An 18,330-nucleotide genomic window follows, 5' to 3' on the forward strand; every position below is an offset into this window, starting at 1 on the left:
ATCTCTTGTTGACTATAAAAGTGAGTCAATTTAATATCCAGAAAATTAGCATTAAGAAAAGTTATGAAACTTTGTAGAGAGGTAAGATCCCCATTCCATAATAGAAGTAAACCATTGATATATCGTTTGTAAAAGGACATGGCAGGCCACTGTTTGCCATATATCACATCATGTTTCCTATCTTGACATGAATACGTTTGAAAGGCTTGGCGCAAACTTTGCGCCCATTGCCACACCTCTTGTCTGCAAATAAAACTGACTGTCAAACCAAAAACAGTTGTGTGACATTGCAAAATCAATAAGGTGTAAAATAATTTGTTTTTGAGTGGGAGGGATGTGATCCACTGTTTGTAAATAGAACTAAAGTGCTGGCAAACCATCTTAATGTGAAATATGTGTACAACAAAGTCCCACCAGCAGTGACTAAATATGCACCTGTAGGGATATGCAATGTTTGAAGGTCATTGATCACCTATGAGTAATTGAAAAAGCGCCAAGCCTGAATGCCGGTAGACCCAGCGAGCCTGCACCACATCCCTATTAATAATGCAATTAAAAAGAGAGTGGGATATCACCAAACCCCACGGACACTGTATATGCCCCAATGAGACCGTGCAAATGGTTATGGTTAACCCAAAATGGAATTTTATAGGCGAGGCTTGCCAGGTATTTTTATAGATAAACAATAATAGTGGACAAAAGGTAATAAGAATAAAAAGATTTTATTTGTTACAATTTCATCATAAAAACTAATCGCAGTAAGTGATAACAATGAATCAGTGCATACAGATACACAGGCGCAGGTATATCGACGACGTCATCGTTGTGTGGACGGGTACAGTATCTAAACTGCTGGAATTTATTGAGTTCATATCGAACAATGATTACAACTTGAAATTCACAGTTCAATATGACACTCATAAAATAGCATTTCTCGATACCATGGTCTATTTAAATCCGGATGGTAGTTTGTACACCTCGCTGTACCGCAAGGATACAGCGGGAAATACAATACTACATTATACCAGCAGTCACCCACGATCCATAGTGCGCAGCATTCCCTACTCTCAGTATCTGAGAATACGACGGAATTGCGCACTGGAGTCTCACTACAAACGAGAAGCCAGGGCTTTGCAGCACAGGCTCTTAGCCCGTGGCTACAGCAGAAAACTTTTGAAAAAAGCCTATAACAGGGCAAATCTTCAACCACGTGAAAAACAAATTTTTGGCTCTCGACAAAAAAACTCCACGAATACCACCAAACTTATTACCAAATTCAACTCCCAACACCAAATAATACGTAACATCTTGGCCAACAATTGGCATTTTTTAGCAGATGATACTACTATCTCGAAATATATCAAGCCATACCCTGAAGTGGTGTACCGCAAATCGGCCTCTCTTACAGATAAACTTGTACACAGCCACCACAAATCCATTGAGGGTGAGGAAGCTACAGGAGCGGTGGGAGGCTTAGGTACATATAGATGTGGACTATGTCCTGAATGCCCTTGGGTAAGAGAGGGTTATATATTCCCCCTACCCCGGGGAGGCATCTTAAAACCCTGGTTTAGGGCTACCTGCCTCACAGAGGGTGTGGTATATTTGGCCACATGCCTCTGTGGGGCGTTCTATGTTGGCAAGACAATTAGACCATTTGCCCGGCGAATTCATGACCACCATGGATACTGGGCTTATGTTTACACCAATATGTTAACATGTGGGTTTACATCACAATTTCGATCCCTATACTATCCAATTCATTGTACTAGAGGCGGTCAAAAAGAATTCACGAGGTGGTAACTTTGATAATGCCATTTTGAAAGCAGAGGTTAAGTGGATATACAAGTTACAGGCCACTAAACCACCAGGGTTAAATACAGCCTTATCGTTTAAACCATTTCTGGAATAGTCTGCTGATATAGATAATGATCTTCGTACCTATTTGAGACCCCCCGGGCTTTTCAAACTATTATCAACTCTATGGTCCTTTCTTTTGATATATATATGGGTTTCCTCTCTCCTTATTTTGAAACATACAATGGGATTGAGTGACAGGGCAATATATATATGTGCACACTGGCATTGAAATTTATGCGCGGATCACTTTTAGTATATGTCCCTTTCTGTGATTGGGCATAATCTATATGCCTTTCTTTTTTTCCCCCTTTGTATATTTTTTCTTTAATATATATGTGATTGTAAATTATGTTATTCCGTTTTGAATCGTTCGATATACTGTTATACAAATGGAATATGTAATATAATTTGTTTATTTTTTAGATGCAATATGTATCTGTTCCATGAGAGACATCCAGCTGCGGTAGAATCCACGGGGCTGGGACTTTCCTTCCCCTTTTCTATGACAGGGATTCGGGCGCCAAGCCGGGGGTGGTGAGTTGAGGATATTCCCATCCTTTTCTCCTCCCACATTTTCCCCGAGTCCGCCCTTGTTTCTAGGTCAGATGTACAGCGCTCCGACCCGATGGCCCCGCCTCTTCTCTTGGCGCAGGCGCGGGTTTGGACCGCAATATGGCGCCCGCACCGGAAGTGACTAGTTGGAGGTCAGGGAGCACCTCATCACTTCCGGTGGGACCGCGCATATAATGCCGAACACAGCGCGGTACAAACAGGCCACGACTAAAGTGGCGCTGTTTTGCTATTGATACCAACACGATTGTAGCTGCTAGGTGAGTATTTTGCTTTTAGGGTTCATCGACTGCATGGCTCACTGGGACACCTCTCCTTAGGCACCTCAACTTGGGTCTTGTACTACTTGGAGGTATTTTCTTCTTTTTTCTTTGAGGTTTGGCATTACTGGTTTTATTTGCTCCGGCCATATATCTCTGGTGTCTTTCTCTACATTCTATGGTACTTACATTTCTGAATTGCTCTTTGTATCTATTTCTTTAGGGCGTAGCCCTACATTCTGTCATGAGACTATCCTATTCACATTGGGAGCTTTTTGTGACTTTGGATCGTCTTCACTCATCACACCATTCCACATATACTTCGCACTACTCACTTTTTCTATTCACATTTTTCTTCTGCACTCGTATTCTATATACAACAGAATGTACAACCATTTCAGCTGGTTTCTTTCTCTTTTTTCATATTTTTCAGTTACACCTCGAGCTATACCATCGGTGACCCATTTTTCTGTTTTTACAGCCTTCCCCATTACTCAGGTTTTTGGGGATAATAGTGACAAATCTTTCCATTATTATCGTTTTTATAGATACTATATCTCTGTGGTCCGGTATTGCCCGGTCCGGTTCCTGTCAAGCAGGGAGGATAAGCCCGGCTGGACTCTTTGTCCAGGACTAGCACTCCACTGTTGGGTATACGGCAGTTGTCCTTGTGATACAGATGCATATGTCATGTTCCGGATACAATATTTGGTGAGCCCCAACTGAAATATTCCAATGCTTATATAATGTTGTAATCTTACTATATAACTATATATAATATAATATATGACTATATATTGTTTATACATTTAGAACCTGTTTTGAGGTCACCAGCTTTTAAATGTCCCAGAAGAAGCCTGCTGGCGAAACATGTCGGACATAAGTGGCCCCATCCACACAATTATGGTTCTTTTTAATGTCATTGATCACCTGTTTAGTATCCTTGATGTAGGCTGTGGTGTGGGCAACAAGGGATTGTAGAAAGAAAATCAGCATACTCCCCTATTCTGGAAACCAAGGAGTTAATGCCACTTATTGACCTACTAGGAGGTTTTGATGCATTTTTATGCACTTTGGCCAGGTCACTAGAATCACTATCACTAGAATCCTAGGGGAACTAGGAATTGGATATTCTTTTTTATTTAATGTTCCATGTTAGTAACCCCACCTAATTTTTTCAGTAAGTCATTTTTTTTATAGGGTAAGGTGGGATTTTTATTCAAAGGTTTAAAAGTGCTAGTATCACCAAGAATATTCTGCATTTCTGCCATATAATCTCATTTATCTAGTAGCACAATACTTCCACCTTTATCAGCTGGCCGTATAATTAAATAATTTCTACTGGTCAGACATTTAATACCTGAAAATATAGATCTATCTTCATGTAACCTATTGATAGGTACATTTTCTATATCTTTCATGACCATTTCTTTAAACACTGATGTGTGGATTTGAGCCCCACGGGGAATTCAATAGACAGGCATTTTTCAGATCTGTATGTTTGTAGATAGAAGGAATGGAGTTATTTCTAATATGGGGATTTTGCATAAAATGTTTCTTTAGAGAAATCTGTCTCGTAAAAGGTTGCAGGTTAATAAAGGTTTGAAATTGATTGAGCTGTTTTTTTGGGACAAACTTCAAACCTTTACTAGGTGTTGTTAATTCATCCTTATTTGATAAAAAATGCCTGAAGCGTCTACACTTTCCTTTTTTTAGTGTTTATTGATTTTCCAGCCCCACTTTTCAGCGCCTTCTCTGGTGCTTCTTTTGCCTCCTCGGCCTTCCCCTAAAAAATGCTTGTAGTAGGGATTACCTTGTTGGGGGGAAAGGTGAGTTAGACCCTTGGTGAATTTGTGAATACTGATGCGGTCTTTTCTGGGAGGTGTAGCCATAATTGGGTTTGGGTGGATATGGGGGGGAAAGTTACGTCCTTGAGCTGTAAGGGGCAGGCCAATAAATGGTTGTCCCCGTCCTGTGGTGTGGCAGTCTGAAATCACTGTGTGAAAATCTAGGGGAGTTCTCCTAACGGGCTTTCCCTATTACCCCTAAAAAAAGGGTTTGCAAGGTCCCTTTTGTTGTTGGCAACCTACCCTCTTACTCGTGGGTCTATTAGTTTGCCAATATGGACGTTGGTCAAGAGGGTGATGTTGAATGAATCTATCCAAAGTACAAAATTCAGCCTAGAGCTCACTCCGAAGGGGAAGACTAGCATGCTGCTCTCCTCAGGCAGGGAACTCCAACATGGGTACATAGAAAAAGAGAGAAAGGAGGCGCATCACCTAGTGCATTACCCGTGGTCACTGTTTGAAAAATTTTAATAAAATGCCAAATGCATACTCACAGACATGAAGATAATAAAATTGTGTTACAAGAATCCACCATGTGTGAACTGGAACAAGTCCTTCAATCAGGACCGCTAACGTGTTTCGGTCCTGAGGAAGGGGGCTTGACCTCCGAAACACGTTAGCGGTCCTGATTGAAGGACTTGTTCCAGTTCACACATGGTGGATTCTTGTAACACGATTTTATTATCTTCATGTCTGAGTATGCATTTGGCATTTTATTAAAATTTTGCAAACAGTGACCACGGGTAATGCACTAGGTGTTTGCGCCTCCTTTCTCTCTTTTTTTGAATGAATCTATCCCCCGCTTGGTCGTCTTCCAGTGAATATAATTAAAAATGGTTGTATGTTTCAAAACCAGAATAAGGGTAAGTGTATTGGTTAGGAGGTGAAGAGGGCTGATAAAAGCCCTTATTGCGTGCTGGTGTAGATTTGCTAGTAACCTTAACCCTTTTCCTTTTTGAGGAAGGTAGTGTTCCCCCATTATTATGAGTAGTAGCAGTGGGATCTAAATCAACCTCAATAGGTGAATCTGGATTATCATTGTGTAAAGCCAGGGGTGGGGATTCTTCCTGCAAATTGAAAACCTTACTTTGACTGTAATCTTGATAATCCCTGAGGTATTTCTTCCTCTTTTTGTACCATTGTTCTTACTCAGTTTCCTCGATAATTTTTTGTAATTTATCTAATTCTTTTTTGTAATCAGTCCTAGCTTTCAAAAGGTATCCATTTTTTTTTCTTTAACGTTATTGTTCTCATCCAAGCGCTGTAATTTATCTCTTTTCCTCAACACCATAAAGTTAAAGAGGTCAAGACTTGCTCCATTAAAAAACTTGAACCATTCAAGGTCACCACTTTTATCTCTGTTGGGTGGGATATCCCACCTGAGGGATCAGTGTACCATTATCCTTAATGTATTTCTCAAAAAAAAAAAAAAAAAAAAAAGAATGTCTCACTATGTTCTAATCTTAGAGGTAATGAGATTTTTTTAGTTGTATAAACATACCATGTAATCCATCATTATTCTCATTAATGACGAAAACATCATCAAGATCAGGGACCCTGGCAGCCCTTGTGTCAGATATTCATAATGGATGAATTCACACTGCTGCAGAAAAATTTAATATACTGAAAAAAGACAATATAAATAAAGAATTCTGCGCAATATGTCAAAAATATGTTGTGAATATCTGAGGCAGCAAGCACATAAGAAGCATACCCAACTTGTATAGTAAATTGTAAAAAAAGGTATAGCGCCAAAACTATGAAAAAAATAATGTTATGAGAATCAACTGTAAGCTGCCTTGACCAAAAATTAATACAGAATCCATAATATATCTTGACTATAGTCCAAGGCTCCTTTCACACGAACGATCTGATCCGCATGTCAGTTTTTTAGGCAGATCTGATCGGATCCTCCATGCATCCCTATGGGGCAGCGGATGTCAGCGGAGACATCTCCGCTGACACCCGCATCCGATCCTGTCCGTGAAATCGGGATAGGTGGAACCCCTATTTTCCATCCGTCCAGGGGATCGGATCGGATGAGAGCGGACAGGCGGTCTGCTCTCATCGGATTCCCCCATAGAGAGCAGCGGGGTTCGGATACCTCCCACTCCGCACAGAGCGGAGAAGGAGCTGTCATCCGCCTGCTCAGCGGGGATCGGCAGATCGTTTCCCGCTGAGCAGAGAATGGACCTCAGCACACAATGCAGCGTGTGAAAGGAGCCCAATAGTCTAAAATAAAATCAAGGAAAAATCCAAATAATGGTGTTCAACAGTAGAGAAGACCCATCACAATATTCTACATCTTTTATTATTTTGTTCAGATCGTCAGACTCCTAACTAGACTTGTGCACAGCCGAAAATTTTGTTTAGTTTTCATTCGTAAAATACATAATTTCGTTCCGTTAATTTGTTTTTGGAATAATTTTTTGGAATAATTATTTTTTCTGTAGAGTACAGATATTCATTATAACACATTGTTTCGTTTTAGGACAATTCGTTATTTATGTATATATATTTGTAATAATGAATCGTAATTCTGAAAGTCATATATTGAATCTATTAAACACACAGACACACAATGACTCCTCTGCTCAAATGCAATACAACACCCTTCTCAGGAAAGCACTTTAGTGGTTGTGCTGTGTCACTGCTGCTGTTACCAGGAGGAATCAGATGTTTAGAGCTTGAATCCATTAGCGCACACACAATATCTCTTCTGCTACTGCTCAAAACTCATCTCCTCTGCTCAAATATGATACTCTTCTCACTCAGTTCTCAGGAATACACTTTTCCAGCATTAGTAATCCAACCTCCAGCACAATATGAATCAGCTGATTGGGCTAGAAGATTCACTCCGAGCCAACCTGCTGTTTCATTAGACCTTTAACCAATCAAATTAAATCGTTCTAATTTCTTTCGTATTAGTTGAAATTCGTCTTTTTTTTCCAGATATTCGAATGCAATTTGGATTCATTACAAAAAAGATTGCACATGTCTACTCATAACCTTTCTGTAAGAAACATTCTTTCAAAAACTGGCTTCAGGGACGGACCGGGCCGGGGGGCAGGGAGGCAAATGCCCCCCAGGCCGCTCTGATGCCCTGTTAAAAAAAAAAAAAAAAAAAAAAAAGCAGCACTGCTTCTGCCAGAAGGGATAAGCCAGGAAACTGTCAGGAGGAGAGCCAGCCAGAACCAGGGTAACTGGTGGCAAGTAATACTTAAGGTCTGGCTAGAAGCTCAGGACTTGAAATTTTAGCCCTGCAATAATGGATGAGAAAAAAAAAAAATCTTGATTTTTTTTCCAATACAAGAATGGCTGCCTAGGTGTAAGAAAGAGTGTTCTCCCCTGAGATCCCACAAACATATAAATGACCTGGTGTCTCTAGTCCACAGCACCCTGAAGCTCCCTTTCATTTCTTAGCATCCAAAATATTAGTTGAACACAGGTAATGTTATGAATATAAACATTTGTTTAGGCACCTTTGAAATATGACTAACATAAAAAAACACAACAAATTGAAAGATTGATCAGTTAAAACACTTCTAAAATGTTGAATGCAGAAGATTAATGGATAATGGGCCAATACATCAAAAGATCAAAGATGATATGCAAACAGCAAAGTACAGCAGTCAAATAGATATAGGATTACAGGAGTCCAAATGTTTAACAGATGGCTTCTAATTTGTTATTGTGAATTACTACAATTTTTTCCCTTACTAAATGAGCCTAATGAAGTTATATATGTCACATGGCATTCTGAACACAGCCACATTGCCATCATTACAGTAACAAATGGAATTGTCAGAACCACAAGTCACACAAATCAACACAAGACAGAACAATTCCTCTGCATCCCTCTGAATACTGCATAAATAAGCATAAACATATGATAGTAAATGTTTTTCCCATAGGACATTCATGGATGGTGCATTGAAGTTGTCCTACATATCCAGCTGTGCTGATTTAATAGGCCTTAAATGTAAGAATCCCATATTTAAACAATTTCAATGGGTCTCTCTTCCCAAACCTGATATTCTATTATACAGTCATGGGCAAAAATATTGGCACCCCTGCATTTCTGTCAGGTAATGCACCACTTCACGCAGAAAATATTTAGGCTCATAATTATTTATATTCTTTGTATTGGTATGACACAAAGTGGAGAAACAAAAAAGCCAAATCTGACACATTCCATGCAAAACTTCTAAAATGGACTGGACAAAATTATTGGCACCTTCTTAAAATTGTAAGAAATAATTGCAATCCAAGTTTGTGATGCTCCAGTATGTTGTAATTAAACTCGCCTGTATCAATTAACAGGTGCTGGCAATAAAGAAATCACACCAGCGACCAGCAACCTTTCGGTTGTGTGCCACACGGAGCACAGGGAATAGAAAGAGCAGCAAAGAATTGTCTGAAGATTTGAGAATAAAAATTGTGGAAAAGCATGGACATTTTCAAGGTTACAAGTCCATCTCCAGAGATCCTAATGTTCCTGTGTCCACTGTGAGTAACATTGTCAAGACGTTTACAGCCCATGGCACTGTAGCTAATCGAAAGAGAAGAATTGATCAAAGCCAAAAAAACTTACCTAGAAAGCCAAAATCCTTTTGGGTGAATGTGCTGTGGACAAACAAAACAAAATTACAGCTTTTTGGTAAAACCCAATCGTTCTAATGTTTTCAGAATAAGAAATGAGGCGTTTAAAGAAAAGAATACAGTCCCTACAGTCAAACACAGTGGAGGTTCACTGATGTTTTGGGGGTTGCTTTGCTACTTCAGGCACTGGAGGTCTTCTTGGCCATGTGCATGGCATTATGAAATCTGAGGACTACCAAAGAATTCTGGGGTTCATTGTAGGGCCCAGGTATTACAGCAGGAGGAGGCGTTGCTGGAAGTGGCAGCAGAGAGTTATACCAGCGACGGATATCGTCATTCACTTATGAGAGCCTGATGCACCCCCGTGAAGGGAAGAGCTTTATATGTCCCATGAGCTTGAGTCGATTCTGTGCACCATCTGTATATAGGAATCCATACACCAACTTTTGGTTCAAAGCCTACCCTCCATGTATCTCTGGTAAGAAGCCTATGTTATCACTTGGGTGACACCAGACACGTTTTCATCCCTGCAAGTGGAATTTGTGGTCACTACACTATCTGTTTTTAAGTGGAATTTGGTAAGGGGCCACTTCACTAGTTTCTGTATCACGGCAATTTTGTTCACATTTGCAAGATCTGAAGACATCACTCATCTTTTCATTTATAGACTTGGTTTCATAAGTTTAGAGCACTGTCAACACTTCTGTATTCCTCTGAGAGACTGTGAAGATTGGAGCTTCTTTATTTGCACAATCCTTATGACACGGTTTATTTTTGTGGTTTATGTTTATCACACTATTCACGTTGTTATATCATTGAACATTTACATATGCATTTTCATGTATTGGATTTTGCTGATCTTTTATATGCAATGCAACTATGAAAAAATTAGGGTTGCACTATCATTTTTTTTTTTTTACCGGCAAGTATAAATACCGATAAGTTTGGTCAAGTACCCACCGATACCGAGTACCGATACGTTTGCAGTGCGACTTGAGCCCATACAAAATGAATGGGCTCAAATCACACTGCAAAGAATCACATACAGTTTTAAACAGGAAGGCAGTGCGATTCTTGTCCAAATCACATGCAGTTTTCTGCACTGCCACTGTGTAAACCCAGGCTGGAGGCACCTGCGCTTCTATGGAAAATCTACCCTGAGGTGGTTGGGCACTTGCTGGCGCTGCGGAGAGGAAGAGGGTAGCAGTTTACATATTTTCTGGACTTGTAAGAAGCCAGATGGGTTTTGGCCCCAGGTTGGGAAGACTATTAGGCAGCTTACTGACTTTGATCAGAGCTTGGACCCCGCCAGGTTCCTTCTGCACCACTCTGATCTCCCAAAACACAGATACAAGTAATCTATGCTTATTAATTTGTTAAATGCAGCAAGGGCCTGTATACTGGCATTATGGAAGGAGAAGACACCTCCTACTTATTCACTGTGGTTATCTAAAGTAACTGACATTTGTAGCTATTACTGCAGCCCTGAGGGGTAAGGAGAAGCTCAGAAACAAGTGGTTCCACTAGACTCTATACACATACTCCTGGGAGTATAATTCTGCCCTCGCAGTGAAGGGGGTGAGGTTCTACCCCTTTCTCTTAATCCCTTTTACTTTTTTTTCCGTCTCTCTCTCTCCTTTTTTTACCGTTGGTTGCTGCAGACGAGTGTTGCAACTGCGTCTTTTCCAAATAAACGATCAGACTATTTTACTGCTGGTGATTTACTGGACCATTTGGCATAAGTATGGACGGTTTAAATGTTTGTTCTCTTACCTTTTTACTCTGTGGCGGCAATTGTTGGCTGCCTTTCTATGTCAATATGCACCAATGCCAATCTATTCTTGTCTGTATGTTAAAATTAAAAATTTTAAGCATTTTAAGTGAGACTTTGAGCAGGCAGGTAGAATTATTTTATTGCAGAAGACATATTGCATCTCTTTCCTACAATAAAAATCCTGCCTGCTCAAATTTTTAATTTTAGAATTTAAATCCGCTTTAAGGCAGGACCTTTCAGGGGAGCAGCAGAAAGGAAGAGGAGTGGAAAAGGCAGCCTGTAAAAGTGCTCAGGGTGTATTCACATATTGTATGTGCATTGTAGAAATGCGTGTTTTTGCAAGCTTCACTGCAATGAGAATGAAGGCACAGTCCTACGAGTGCCACCATTCATTTTGAATGATACCCCAATGCAAACACATAAATCCTCTGTGCGTTGCAGTGCACTGCATTAAAAAAAGTGCAGGTGCTTTAAAAGGGCTGCCTTAAGGCACTGCATTGTAATGCTCCACAATGATGTGATTCAGCCATGTATGATGTACATACATATTGTGGTGATCTGGTGAGATCTTTATCTTGTGGGTGTTCCTGGCAGTGATGAAAACAAATGCTGGCCATAGTTATTTTTGTTCAGCCTGCAGGCTAAAAGAAATAAAACTAAGATTTCCCGATCCACACTATATAGGATATAAAGACTTCAATGTGATCCATGAATGCATGCACCAGGATGCACTTGGAGACCAAACCAGATCCATGCAGCCTCTTGCCCACCAATAATATGATCAGGCTTCCTGCAGGAACACCTTTGCATCCCATGCAAGTGAAGACGACCCTTAACACGAGTGTACAGAATGGTACACCCATTCGAATATGGTCTTAAATCCCACTGTTTCCGACATCTATCATAATAAGGACAACAGACAAAACATTTAGAGCAGTTATTGCAGCTACACCCAGTGTATGTCAGTTTCACAGCCAGCTCAGCAGTGAGTTTAATTAACCGTACAAAGAAAACAATCTACAGTATATTACAGTCTTATCTGGACTTTTCTTCCAGCATTTTAAATTTCAGCAGTGCTAAGACATTACAGGAAGGCTGTCCTGGGTATTCACAGGTCAGGCAGGCCAGGGATAGGGAAGGAACTTGCAAACTGCTCCACTTCCTCCTTCAGAGCATTGATCTTTTCTCGATGTTTCCCATCTCCGGCTAGTTGGTCTTTGAACTCTTTAAGGGTTGCTTTGGGGTTCATGTTATTCTGGATCTCCAATGTGATCAAGATGCCTATGATATAAGATCAAAGATGGCATTAGATTCTAAAGTTTAGAACCCTCTGGATTCAATACTTTGTACAAATAAGGCCCCTTTCACACTATCCGTCCGTCGGGTGGATTCCATTTTTCTCAGCGGGGGATCGAGCCGCTGAGCAGAAGAATGACAGCTGTGTCTCCGCGCTGTATGCGGAGACACAGCTCTCAGTTCCCCATGCATCTCTATGGGGGAAATCGGATGGGAACGGACCGTCGGTCCGTTGGACGATCTGCTGGACGGATGGAAAATAAGGTTTCCATCCATCCAGATTTGACGGATCGGGTCGGATGTCAGCGGACATGTCTCCGCTGACATCCAACGCCCCATAGGAATGCATGGGGGGACCGTTCAGATCCGCCAAAAAAACGAACAGGCGGATCTGAACGGTCCGCCTGTGTGAAAGGGGCCTAACACAGAACAAACATGCAGACAAGAACATATTTCTCAAAAGGAAAGTTAAAGTGTACTTTAACAGGAAACAAAAAGCTGTTTTCTGGTTGGGTTTTTTTTCCTGACTATGCATATGTGGAGTATATGTTATTGAAATGATGCTGATTTTCATGTAATAATACATATATATGGCAGTCACAATACAAAGAACTGATCTACATGTCGGTTAAAGTTGGAGTAAACTCCCATGCATGATTTTTTCTATATTCAGGCTTGCCTATAGATACTGTAAATATCTCCCAAAACGTGCACCCTTTAGGAGCTATTTACTGTACATGCAGCCGGTGACATCACCGGCGCATGCACTTGAAGGGAACGGCATACCCGTGCCGTTCCTTCAGAATCCTGTGCCGTAAATAGTGGCTCTTGCGCACATGCGTGTTAGTGATGTCATTGTAGTTCCAGTCAGTCACACAAACTCGGAAGGAAGATGAGGTGAAGATGGAAGTAACAGCGCGCCGCTGGAGGGCTTCGTTCTAAGGTAGGTTTCACAGAATGTGAAAAAAACAAAAAACGCAAGCAGTTTACTACTGCTTTATTGCAAACTGGGCACAAGCTGCTTGGCTAAGGAAAGACTGGGAAACTAGTACTTTAGAGGTTTCGCTTACCACACTCCAACAAGTTACAGCATATGGATTCTGGCCTATAAAAAGCCCATTCCTATTGAAATGTGATAATTTCTGCAAAGCCTACAGCTCACCTTGATGAATAAACTTTGCCACTTTCTTGAAGTCTCCTTCCCTGAACCCCCGGGAGGTCAGAGCAGGGGTCCCAAGGCGCAAACCACTGGGGCGAAGAGCGCTCTTGTCACCTGTAACAGATGAGCAGTCAGAAAAGTTTGTTCAGGTCTAATAAAGATCCTTTGATAGATGGCAGACAGAACACACTTACCAGGACAGGTGTTCTTGTTGCACGCTATTGCACAAGCTTCAAGGACCTTTTCTGCTCTCCCTCCATCCGTGTTCTTATTGCGCAGATTGACCAGAATAAGATGATTATCAGAACCACCTGGAAAATGATAGAAAGTCTTATGACCACCAGTTTTAGTAACATAAAGGAAGCAAATAGCATTCACCACCTCGCTCTTTAAAGTGGTTCTAAAAGACATTTTTTTTTCATCGTAACGTATTAAAGGCAACGTTTACCTTTTACAAAAAAATAATATATACACACCTTTTTGCAGGTAAAAAATGGGTTTATTATTTTTACTCTGCAGCCTGTAAGGCATTGCACCCTGGATCCTGCAGACACTCAGTACAGCTATCTGCCCATACCTCATGCAGGCAGACAGTTAAGGAATGGCAGGAAGACTCAATTTACTACGGAGGACGCTCAGCAGCTACCTCACACTTTGAGAATGAAAAGCTGTCGGCCACGAAGACAGCTTGTCTTCATTGTAGATATAGTTCATTCATTCACAAAAAACTCTGAGAATAAGTTTCCCCCTTCCCCACCCCGAAAAAAAAAAAAAAAAAAGACTTACCTGAGTCCTACATCGATCCAGGGCTGTGCCTGTCTGCAGGTCTTTATTCCCCTCTCTCAAGCTTGGCTGAGAGCAGCAGAAGGTATTGGCTCCTGCTGTTGTCAATCAAATCCTGTGAGGAGGGATAAAGGCTGGGCCGAGTCATGCTGTGTGTGTTTATGAACACACGCAGCTCGGCTATGGTGGCACAGGGAAAAGAGGCAGAACCGAGAGCAGAGAGAGAGGTAAGGGGCTGCTCTGTGCAATACCCTTGCACAGAGCAGGTAAGTATACATTTTTTTATTTTAGTGAAATAAAAATGACTTTACAACATCTTTAAGTATCAACTCTATCCAAAATGTGAACGGTCTTGAAAAAAACAATAGACACGGGTCTGTGAGAAAAGCCCCTGTTAAGACTTCCGAGTCACTGAAGTTGTAGGTTGCACAAGGATATAAAACTTCCTGTGCGACACCCCTGACACATCAAGCAAGGTACATGGTTTAGAACTATTTTCTTTGTCTGTGGCCTGTCAACAGAGCATAAAAGGAATCAAGAAAAGGTGAATACGTATTGCTGGGCATGGCAGAGTAAAGCAAATCTGTTGCTCTGCCCTAAACAGAGAAAGCACAAAGTATACATTAACCCCTTGCCTACCAGGAACTTTCACCCTCTTCCTGTTCAGGCCAATTTTCAGCGCTCTCACACTTTGAATGACTATTGCAGTGCAATATACTTAAAAAAATAAAACATAAAATATCCAAAAAGGATGTAAATATGTATAAATAAAGGTCCATAGTAAAGCCCAAAATCCCTTAATGAGCAAACACCGTTCCACAAAGTCAGTGAACCAAAATGGAAAAAATCCACTTCAGGTGGTAAATCCCTTCACCCATAGAAACACATCGCGTTCACCTCAATCCAATGACCTCTGTGTTACCAGCAGGTCATAAGCCCTAGTCCCATATAACGGGAATCCTAAGATATGTAGCAGTGATGGTCTATCGGTCCTCAGCTCATTCCAAACCTCTCACATAACAAATCCCTGTATGGCCAAAGGGATTATATCTCCGGTCTTACTCAGGGGGATGTTAAAAGAGCAAACAGGGACATCAACTCGATCATGAACACATGTAGAAAAATTCCAGATCCAAGTGTTCTCTGCTTATTAAAAATGTGCACATTTAATAAAATAGAACACTCACAAAACAATCCTCTTGGTTAACAACATAAATCAATAAGACAGAACGCCAATCTTATGTCCGCAGGGCGGGATAGCAGCAGGTGACGTCCTCTGATGTGGCTCCTCCTCCGGATTTTAATTTTTTTTTTTTTACGTGTTACGTCCTAAGGGACTTCATCAGCGGGGTGGAGCCACAGTCACCCTCTCCCAAATATACCAAGCGAGCAACCATGGAAACCATAGACCTCATTGCGGCCAATATGACCTCTAGTGGTGACAAAGGTATAGTCACAAACACCTATGACCACAATGCCCTCTAATGGTAATATCAGGCAATATAACAAACCTAAATACATTCTAAATCCTTGCTAATAAAATAACTTAAAAGGAACCCTAGGTGCCAGCCCAAATGGGGAAAAAAATAATAAAAATATAATATGGCAACAAAAGTGAGTACACCCCTAGGTGAAAAGGTCCAAATTGGGCCTAAAGTGTCTATATTTTGTGTGGCCACCATTATTTTCTGGCACTGCCTCTTGGGATCGGTGTTCACCAGAGCTTCACAGGTTGCCACTGGAGTCCTCTTCCATTCCTCCGTGATGACATCTCATAGCCGGTGGATGTTAGAGACCGAGGATGCCGCACTGGTGCTCAATAGGGTTTAGGTCTGGAGACATGCTTGGCAAGTCCATCACCTTTACACTCAGCTTCTTTAGCAAGGCAGAGGCCATCTTGGAGGTGTGTTTGGGGTCGTTATGTTGGAATACTGCCCTGTGGCCCAGTCTCCGAAGGGAGGGGATCATGCTCTGCTTCAGTATGTCACAGTACATGTTGGCATTCATGGTTCCCTTAATGAACTGTAGCTCCCCAGTGCCGGCAGCACTCATGCAGCCACAGACCATGACACTCCCACCACCATGCTTGACTGTAGGCAAGACACACTTGTCTTTGTTCTCCTTATCTGGTTGCCGCCACACACGCTTGACACCATCTGAACCAAATACGTTTATCTTGGTCTCATCACACCACAGGACATGATTCCAGTAATCCATGTCCTTAGTCTGCTTGCCTTCAGCAAACTGTTTGTGGGCTTTCTTGTGCATTATCTTTAGAAGAGGCTTCCTTCTGGGACGAAAACCATGCACACCAATTTGACGCAGTGTGAAGCGTATGGTCTGAGCACTGACAGGCTGACCTCCCACCCCTTCAACCTCTGCAGCAATACTGGTAGCACTCCTACATCTATTTCCCAAAGACAACCTCTGGATAGGACGCTGATCACGAGCACTCAACTCCTTTGGTCGACCATGGCAAAGTCTGTTCTGATTGGAACCTGTCCTGTTAAACCACTGTATGGTCTTGGCCACCGTGCTGCAGCTCAGTTTCAGGGTCTTGGCAATCTTCTTATAGCCTAGGCCATCTTTATGTAGAGCAACAATTCTTTTTTTTTAGATCCTCAAAGTTCTTTCCCATGAGGTGCCATGTTAAACTTCCAGTGACCAGTATGAGAGAGTGAGAGCGATAACACCAAATTTAACACACCTGCTCCCCATTTATACCCGAGACCTTGTAACACTAACGAGTCACATGACACCAGGGAGGGACAATGGCTAATTGGGCCAAATTTGGACTTTTAGGGGTGTACTCACTTTTGTTGCCTGCGGTTTAGACTTTAATGGCTGTGTGTTGAGTTATTTTGAGGGGACAGCAAATTTACACTGTTATACAAGCTGTACACTCACTACTCTACATTGTAGCAAAGTGTCATTTCTTCAGTGTTGTCACATGAAAAGATAGAATAAAATATTTACAAAAATGTGTGAGATACAGTGTGTGTATATGCAATATATATCCCTTAAAATATACAAAATGTACAAAATCAATACAGGTCCATTAACACCCGTGGCTATGTATAATTCACATAGCTCCTAACAACCCCCATTCCCCATCCCCATCTGCACTCCCCATTCCCCATCTTCGTCCGAAGATCTGAAAATAAAATCATAAAAAAAAAAAAAAAAAAAAAAAGAAGGCTGAGACTGTAGCCCCAGCACAGGGAAGCCTGACCACTCCTGAACTAGGCAGAAGACAAACTGAGTTGGGATGGCTTACTGCAGGGGGGTTATTGACCAGTAGGACAGCCCCCATGGGTGTGTCTATATTAATGCTTTTGCTTTTAACAAGTCTTATGCATAGCTACTCCTGCGGAGAGGAAGTCAATACCCATTGGTGAAGACTGTATGAGTGGGCGGCGACTGTCGGAGGACGTAAGAGAAATTAATAATCCAACACAGACGTTAAAATTCCCTAACAGTAATTAGGATAAAAAAAAATGGAAAAAAAAAAAAAAAAGAAAAAGGAGGAAGAGAAAATGGACCAGATCATCTATATGATACGAAACACTTTAAGTTGAACTCCACGTTTAATCCTGAGTCTCATAGATCCAGAAAAATTCCCTTTGAGTGAGTTGCCTAAAGTTACCCTCTCCAGTGCCTATTAACTCTCTCTATTCCCCAAAACCTCAATGCTCTGGGATCCCTGTTATGAAGATATTTGAAATGTTTGGAAACACTATGGGTTTTGAGACCTTTTTTATTATTATAGAAAAATGAAGGTATTGGAAACCCAAATTAAAGAAATACAAACGAAGATAGAACTTTTTAAAGAAACTGATTTTTTTTTTCTAGTGAGTAAAAAAGTAAGCTTACTAAATGGGATAAAGAGGTCTCAGATAGAAGGAGATACATTTGGTAGGGATTCTGGAGAAGTGTACAGGTGGCAGACGAATGTCTCCATTGGGAGACCTGACAATTATGTCCCTCCTGTTCCTGTTACTACTGCTATCCTCTCGACCTCCTCCAGTGGACCCAACAATTACCATCCAGAGGGCTCACTCCACCCTTGGCAAAAGGTTAATTATCATTCAACTCCCCCGCGTGGGAATCCAGGGGGGAGATCCCGAGGGGGAAGAGGTAGGGGAGAGGGAGAAGGAATGGCTCTCATCCTCCCTCTTC

General features: G+C 41.4%; 1 protein-coding gene across 1 annotated transcript in view; it reads right to left on the bottom strand.

Annotated features, from left to right (window-relative positions):
- Positions 1–11,883: 11,883 nt before the first annotated feature.
- The window catches only part of SHMT1 (serine hydroxymethyltransferase 1), a 54,854-nt gene continuing 48,407 nt past the window's right edge, over positions 11,884–18,330 (bottom strand). Inside the window, exons 10-12 of the mRNA XM_082260617.1 lie at positions 13,563–13,679; positions 13,372–13,482; positions 11,884–12,194 (exon numbers count right to left, since the gene is read on the bottom strand). Of these exons, the coding sequence (XP_082116743.1) occupies positions 12,022–12,194; positions 13,372–13,482; positions 13,563–13,679 (401 nt within the window). The 3' untranslated portion in view covers positions 11,884–12,021. The remainder of the gene's footprint in view (positions 12,195–13,371; positions 13,483–13,562; positions 13,680–18,330) is intronic.

This window comes from Pelophylax lessonae (assembly GCF_965119305.1).
Source record: "Pelophylax lessonae genome assembly, chromosome: 6".
In the NCBI taxonomy this organism is placed as follows: Eukaryota; Metazoa; Chordata; class Amphibia; order Anura; family Ranidae; genus Pelophylax; species Pelophylax lessonae.